This window comes from Arachis ipaensis, chromosome B02, assembly GCF_000816755.2.
Source record: "Arachis ipaensis cultivar K30076 chromosome B02, Araip1.1, whole genome shotgun sequence".
Taxonomy (NCBI): domain Eukaryota; kingdom Viridiplantae; phylum Streptophyta; class Magnoliopsida; order Fabales; family Fabaceae; genus Arachis; species Arachis ipaensis.
The window spans coordinates 10531992-10540109 of NC_029786.2; the positions used below are offsets into that span (position 1 = coordinate 10531992).

Here is an 8118-nt window from a genome sequence, read left to right on the forward strand (position 1 = left end):
TTTACTAGAAAAGTGATTTCTTTATAAATTTTTTATTATAAAATTAAAATTTTTATTGTAAACATTTTTTGTAATTATTATAAACAATTTTATAAAATTTAAAAATTTCTTGCCAAATGTTACGAGTACCATATAAATTTATAATGTACTCGTTACATATTCATTATATAATCAATATTTTTAAATTAGGATTTTGATTACATGTGCTTGGTAAATGTGGTAAGTTTAGGTGGAGATCAATGATGAGAAGGATGGTGGAGGATCATCATCATCTTCATAGAGATGTTCATCAATGGTGTCAGAGTTAAAATAAGTGGTAACAGAAACATGCCAAGACACAAATATAGTTGGGGCCATGAACAACAACAACAATCATAAGGAATTTCTATAATGCATCAGCATCATCATCATGATTATCATGCTTCTGTCTCTGCTCTTTGGGGTTTGTGTTCGAATTTTACTCTAAATTTATTGTCGAATTGCATAAACATAACGTTTTCACTAAAATGACATACTGACGACCGATTCTGACGGAAGATCCGCAGATAAAGTTGGCAACACTTAAATAAGATTTCACGTCACTGATTACCGTCGAATTTAGTGTCCGAACATAAATCTAGCTTGTATCCAACGCAAAATTTGCATATCAATTCGACGGTAATAGCCACTGTTAATCCGACAGTAAATTCGACAGTATTCAACGTATTTTTTGTAGTGCACAACCTCACCCTCAGGCAAACAAAATACATACAAGACCTTTTAAAGAGAGCGAAGTTGGCTGAGGCAAGACCGATTCCAACACCCATGGTGAGCAACTTAAAGCTTACTACCACCAGTGACTCGTCTTTTGAGAACCCTACCCTCTATCGGTCGATTGTGAGAGGCCTCCAATATGCCACCATTCAGCCCGACATCACATTTGTTGTCAATAAAGTCTCTTAATACATGCAAAATCCTTCCCAGCAAACATTGGAATACAATAAAAAGAACAGTGCAGTATTTTGCTGGAACCTTAGACATGGGGCTGCAATTTCACAAGAACTCTGAATTCAGTGACTCAAATTAGGCAGACGATATTGATGATAGGTGATCTACTACATGTTACTGTGTTTTTCTTGGAACGAATCTCATATGCTGGTCCAGCAGGAAACAAGCAGCAGTTTCTCGTTCGAGCACTGAAGCCGAGTTTCGGGCTCTAGCTGATGCAATGACAAATTGTATTTGGCTGCAGAGAATCCTTCACGAAATGCACATACTTTCTGGACCAACGCCGACTCTGTTTTGTGACAATCAAAGTATGGTATTAATGACAAGAAATCTTGTGCTTCATAGCAAGTCAAAACATTTTTAAATTGATCTTCACTTTGTTAGAGGCCGAGTTGTGAAGAAGCTGACACATATAGTTTACGTACAATTCCAAGATCAGCTGACAGATATTCTAATCAAATCCGTTTCTCAGACATTGTTTCTTAACTTCAGACCAAAGCTTAGAGTTCTGACATCACCCTCTGATTTGAGGGGACATGATAGGAGAGAAGAAGAAGTGAAACTACTACCTTCTGGTCTAAGGGGGTATATTAGGAGATCAGACTAGAACAAGCAATATAGTATTAGTTAAGTATCTATGCTGAGTTTGCAAGTTTGTTAGTATTAGTAGTTGTTGAGCTGTTCTTTCTGTTAAGTTGTTAAGACTCATTCCATAGTATAAATATCTTACTTAAGTTTTGTAACAGACTAGTGATAAGAATTCAATCAAACACATATTCCTATAAGAGTAATACCTCAAATAGGTCTCTAAAGATTTGGCAGTCCGACTGATTTATCCTCCAAAAAAATTAACTAGGTCCCAGATCCCCAAGATTACTAGATATATGCCATATAGGTCTCCAAGTTAGGTTGAACCAATTAACATGACACTCTCTCTCTCTTACGTGGAGGTTGTAGGTGTGACGTGTCAGGTAAAGCAACATGTGTCGCGCTCAGGACACATTAGTCCCTGGACACGTGGCTAAAATGACGTCTTTTTGGGACAATGTCAAACAACGCCATTTTGAGGGTACAGATTCGTCCCCAAATTTGTTCTCTGGTTCTCGAAACATCGATGTTACAAAGTCAAATAGGTCCCCTAAAATTTTTGTTATAAGTCAAAAAGGTTCCTGAATTTAAGTGGGTATCTTGCATAAAAAAAATGCATCCTCTCCCTTTCTCTTTGTAAAATTACAAGTATCTCAAACCCTCACCTAAGTTTTACGACCTAACCCTTCATATTCTTCATCCCCATTAACGTTTATCCAAGTTCGTAATAGTGCTTTACAGTGTGTACAGGGACTGTTTGGTGGTGGTGTGTCGTGCATATCGTCGTTGTTCGAGATAAGTTAAGTTAGTTTTTGATGTATTAAATTGGCAGTAAAGAGTAAAGTATGATGAATGTACATGTGATGTATGTTTAGGGTAGATCAAAGACAGTATGTTGTAGGTGTAGCTTAAGTGAGAGTTGTGAAGTGGTTACGGATAGATATTTGATAATAACAAAAACAATGTAGGTATTTGAAATTTTTATTCTATTATGATGTTGTATTGTGTTGGTTGCTTGGTTAACTTGTGACAGAATTTTATTTTTTGGTATTTAGATTAATAAAGACATAATACCTGTATTTCACCGTGGGGAAACTTTTTGTTAGAGACAACAAAGGGGTGCTTGTGTACATCAATGGAGAAGTCAAAAAATTTCTCCCAATGGACATTGACTTGATCTGTTTCTTTGACCTATACAAATTTTTCTTAGACTTGAATTATCATGACCACAAGGCAATGTATTAGTATGATCCCACTTCTGCTAACTTGGAATCTGGTATTCATCCAGTTCATGAAAGATAAAGATATCAAAGTTCTGCAAAAGAACAAGATGCTAGATGAGGATATTTGATGAATTCTAATTGTTTGACTATAATTATACTTGAGATTTGTCATTTTATGTGCTTGGGATTGCATACTTTGACATACTTTGGATAATTTCATCATGATTTGATTCTAATTATGGTTCTAGTTGCTTAATTCAAGGGGACCAATTTGACATATATACTATAAATTCAGAGACTTTTGACTTATAACAAAAATTTTAGGGGACCTATTTGACTTTAGAACATCGAAATTTTGAGAACTAGGGAACAAATTTGGGAACGAATTTGTTCCCTCGAGACAGCGTCATTTGGCGTTGTTCTAACCATGTGTCCAGGGACTAATGTGTCTTGAGCAAGATACGTGTTGTTTTACCTGACACGTCACACCTACAACCTCTACATAGGAGAGAGGGTGTCGTGTTAACCGGTTCAACTTGGTTTGGAAACCTATATGGCATATATCTAATAATCTTAGGGTCTGAAACCTAGTTAATTTTTCTGAGAGACAAATCTATCAAACTACCAAATCTTTGGAGACCTATTTAAAGTATTAGTCTTCTTATAATTCTTTTTTCTCGCTCTTTTATCTCTTCTCTAAATCACAGATATCTTTTAATAATTAATAATTATTAAATAATAATTTAATTAAATTTATTAAATTATTTAATTATTTTTTATTATTAACTTCATATGAATTTTTACAATTTTAAATATAAAAATTTTATTAATAATTAAACACCATCTAACTTTTTGTTCGGGAGAGAATCCACTCCTGTACAAGTATTACTAAAACTAAGGCTATAGAGTAATTAATGTGATAATGATTGATAATGACAGCGACAACTTATCTGACAAAGCTGCGTAAAAGTCGCGAGTATTGCTTGTACTTTGGATAAGAACACCAAATTCTCATAGTTTCCATTCTTAGATCTCAAAAGTGTCCCAGATCATCAGCTGTAAACATAAAACGGCACCCACTCTGACACACATGCGTGTCGTTCATAGGAATCATCGTGTGTTCGTGTCGTTTCCCTATCCATTCTCCAACTACAACTAGGACACACCCTCTTTTCTATTTTTTGTCCATTTCAATTCTACAAGCTGTGAAAATTTTCATGACCCTTTGAAAATTTCTTGCTTTATTCTTCTTCCCTTTATTTGGTATATATTTTGGTCAAAATAATTCCATGTATTTGTCTCATGATGTTGGAGTTGTTTATCTATTGACTCTTCTCTCTCTACCCCTTTATCTCAAAGTTTACAAATTCAAGTTCAAGCTCAAATTTTGAGGCGAATTCAGCTTCTGGGTCATTGAGATCTAAGAGAATATTTTATTGTGTGTTGGTATGGGTTCTAATTTGTCATCGTGTGTTTGTGATGATGGTGATGGTGGTTCCTTGAAGCCAAGACTTGGGGACATACCAGAGAGTTGTGTGGCATTGGTGTTAATGTATTTGGACCCTCTTGATATATGCAAGCTTGCACGGTTGAATAGAGCGTTTCGTGGTGCTTCCTTGGCAGATTTCATATGGGAATCTAAGTTGCCTTTGAATTATAGGTTCATCATGGAGAAGGCTTTGGAAGATGATGATGATGATGCTTTTTCAATGGAAGATTTGGGGAAGAGGGATGTGTATGCAAGACTCTGCAAGCCTAGTTTGTTTGACAATGGAACAAAGGTTAGATTTTTTTAAGTTTTAGTACTATGTTTGATGTAGGTTTGGGAATTCACAAGAAAATGAAGTTAGGTCAATAGTCAACGGTTGAGTTATGGGTTATGACTAATGATAAGTGTTTGATTCGACAAGTAGTATGGGATTAAAGTCATATGGTTGAATCTTCTAATAAAATTATGAGGAATAGGTTTTGATTAGATGGAGTTTTGAGAAGCTATGTAATTTTTGACCTATTGATAAACACTTAATCTAACCTCAAAAAAGGATGGAGGACATTATGGGGTTGTTTGATCCACTTCATCATGCTTTTTAATGAGTGATTGGTGTAAATAATGTTGTTTTTGGTGTAGGAAATTTGGCTAGATAAGAAAACCGGTGGGGTTTGTTTGGCAATTTCTTCCAAAGCATTGAGGATTACAGGAATAGATGATCGGAGATATTGGAGTCACATTTCTACAGAGGAGTCAAGGTGAGAGATTATTGTAAGTGAAACTCCTTTTATTCTTTGATTTTGTTCATTGGTCATTTTACCTAGTTTTTTTTTATTTTTTTTTTATTTTTTTGGTCTTGGTATGAAAAATTTTCACTACTGGATTGGTTTCACACATTTTACACTGTGTTAGGCCCGCTTTCTGGCTCTAAAAGTTCAAGGATTCAGAAATTGGCACTTTCCCAAACTCCAATTTACTAAGATCTAAGAATATCCAACGTCAAAATCTAGTACATGTCTAAAGTTGGAACGATTACCTCAGAATTTTGGTCCTACTTACTTTCCCACAGGCTCAATCTAGAACACATGAAATCCGGGTCTATAATCTTGCACGAACCCCTTTTTTAATTTGCATCTAGCGTTAATGGGGGATGTTTATGCACTAGGCTCTTTTTTTTATTATTTAATTATGTGTTGCCACCTTTTGTATCGACTAAATGAATTGTCCTATAGTGATTGCTATAGTGCCTAAAATTTGTTGTCTAATTTGTTAAAAAAAGAAAAAGAAAAGTCAATATTTAATTTAAAAATATAAAAATAAATTCTTAAATATTTACTGTTTAACTTAAAAGGTAAGTTTTGCAAAATTCAGCACCGAACTAAAGGCACAAAAAAAGATTTGCATTAATATTATGTGTTTATTTATTTGGGTTTGTTATTAGTTGCATGTGTTAGAAGAATAAGACAAAGTTGAAATCCCATTAATATATATTTTCTTTTTTCTCCAAACAGATTCCATACAATTGCATATCTTCATCAAATTTGGTGGCTTGAAGTGGAAGGAGATATTGAATTCCGATTTCCACCCGGGTCATACAATGTGTTCTTCAGGCTTATGCTCGGCAAGTCATCCAAGAGGCTCGGCCGTCGAGTTTGTAACTCCGAGCACATCCATGGTTGGGACATCAAACCTGTAAAATTCCAGCTAACAACTTCCGGTGGCCACGTCGTGTCCCAAAGCCATTTGGATAATCAAGGGCAATGGATCCTCTACCATGCCGGAACCTTTGTTTCTAAGGATTCCAATGACTTGATGAAGATCAAATTTTCATTGACTCAGATTGATTGCACTCACACAAAAGGTGGGTTGTGTGTAGATTCTGTGTTCATATGCAATAGTGGAGTAGGAAAGGGTGTAGATTGTTTTTGTAGATAGGGAATTAAGGCTTTGTTTGGTAATCATCTTATGAGACTGTTCTTGAATTGTTATCTTAAGATACTTAGCAAACACAACCTATGTGTATATAAATGAGGAATGGGTTGAGGCATTTGAGTTTAGTAGTTTTATGAGTTTTGAGCTGTAGCATACTAAGGGGAGTTAAAGTAGATTTTGATGCTTCCAAACATGGCTTCAAAGTTCAAAAGTTAGTTTTCCTTTAGGTGTTTGGTTTTGTTAGTAGGGCAATGTTGCACATACATTTTTGTACGTTTTTCCTTCCCTCTTTGGCCAGAATATATGTGTGGCTTTTGTGTATATTTTTCTTGGTTAATATTGTGATTTGATTGCTTTGTTTAGTTGTGAGATCTTTAGTGGTTCATGTTCTATTTCAGCTGAGAAACTCTTAGGAGTCACTAAGTTTTAATATTTTTGGTTATTATTTGGCCATTATAAATATTAAATTATTTTTTATAAATAAATTTTATTAATTCATGTATATAAATTCTAAAAAATATAGATACAAATTATATTGATTCATATGTGTAAATTATATATTTTTTGTATGTAAATATAGATACAAATTATTACTGGTCAAATATTGGTGAAAAATGATAATATTTAGTGGTCATGTCGTATTATTTATTTCAGCTAGCGTATATGAAACAATAATACACTATGTTCTTTTTTATTTTTTATTTTTTTATGAGTGTTAGCAGAAAAGAAAATTAAGCTCTTTTAATTTTGAGGGTAATCAGTTTATTTATTTATATTTTTTAATTGTTCTTCTTTTTAAGAGTAAAGCCAGGGTATTCTTTGAAGCCGTGTGGCACCTCTATTTTTGGTGTAAATTGTTAGATTAGATATTGTTATGGATTGTTTTTAATTCTCTTACAAAGAAAATTCTAGTTAAGTGTTCAATAATATTTTTGGTCTAACATTTACAAAATCTTAGGTAAATTTCAAACAGAAAACCCAACCACATAAACAAAAAAGAAAATGCAACAAAAATTTCGTATAGTAGCATGTTTTATTTTGATATAAAGAGATACAAAATATAATATTTATGCGTGTATATTTGTTTTTTCAAATTGTTCATAAATTTGTAATAAAGATGCAAATTATACCAGACTCTTTTTGTGCATGTGTAAAAAACTGAGAACCGATAAAACGATACTGCTACTCCAGAAATTGATAGAATGTTCTGCTCCCCAACTTTAGTATTCAAAACGAAAATCACAAAATTAAAGAGGGAAAACGTCTTATCAAAATCTGAAAACAGTTTTGCCATTGATGTGGATTTGAGGTGAATGATGAATTGAGCAAGAAAAAGAAGTGAAGGAGTGAAGGTGAAAGACGAGAGTGAAGAAGTGAGAAAGGGAGTGAATAGAAAAGAAAGCATGCCAAAAACAGAATTAGTCTTATAAACTATTAGCCAAAACTAATTGCCCTTCTACAATTTCTAAATTATATGATTTATATCTCTCTTTTTGATTGCGATTGTTGATATACCACTGATAAAAGTTGTTATAATAGAGATACACGTTTGTAGGTCTAAACATCATTACGTCTTTGTCTCTTACCCCTCATGTATCTTTATTTTATTGGTGTTTAGGTGAATCTAGATCATTTTCAATCTTATCCACGAAACAATTTAATGTAGAAACACTGACATATTTCTACAAATACATTCCATCGCCAACTCAATTATTTAAAACTCTTGTAACTTCAACATACACACGTCCATATAAATTATCAAAAATCTCTACGACCTAATTTATACAACCAAATTATATAAACGTTTTCATATTCACGTATACTTCTTTTTTCTCTTTTGTATATACTTCTTCTTTTTCTCTTTTTTTTTTATTTTTTTTGTTATTGTTATCACTACCA

The 8118-nt window shown here is 33.4% G+C and overlaps 1 protein-coding gene across 1 annotated transcript; it reads left to right on the plus strand.

Annotated features, from left to right (window-relative positions):
* On the plus strand, window positions 3795-6585 carry LOC107624885 (F-box protein PP2-A13). Its single transcript, XM_016327360.2, has 3 exons — window positions 3795-4579; window positions 4927-5045; window positions 5799-6585. The coding sequence occupies exons 1-3, from the start codon at window positions 4247-4249 to the stop codon at window positions 6220-6222; spliced, it is 876 nt and encodes a 291-aa protein (XP_016182846.1). The 5' UTR covers window positions 3795-4246; the 3' UTR covers window positions 6223-6585.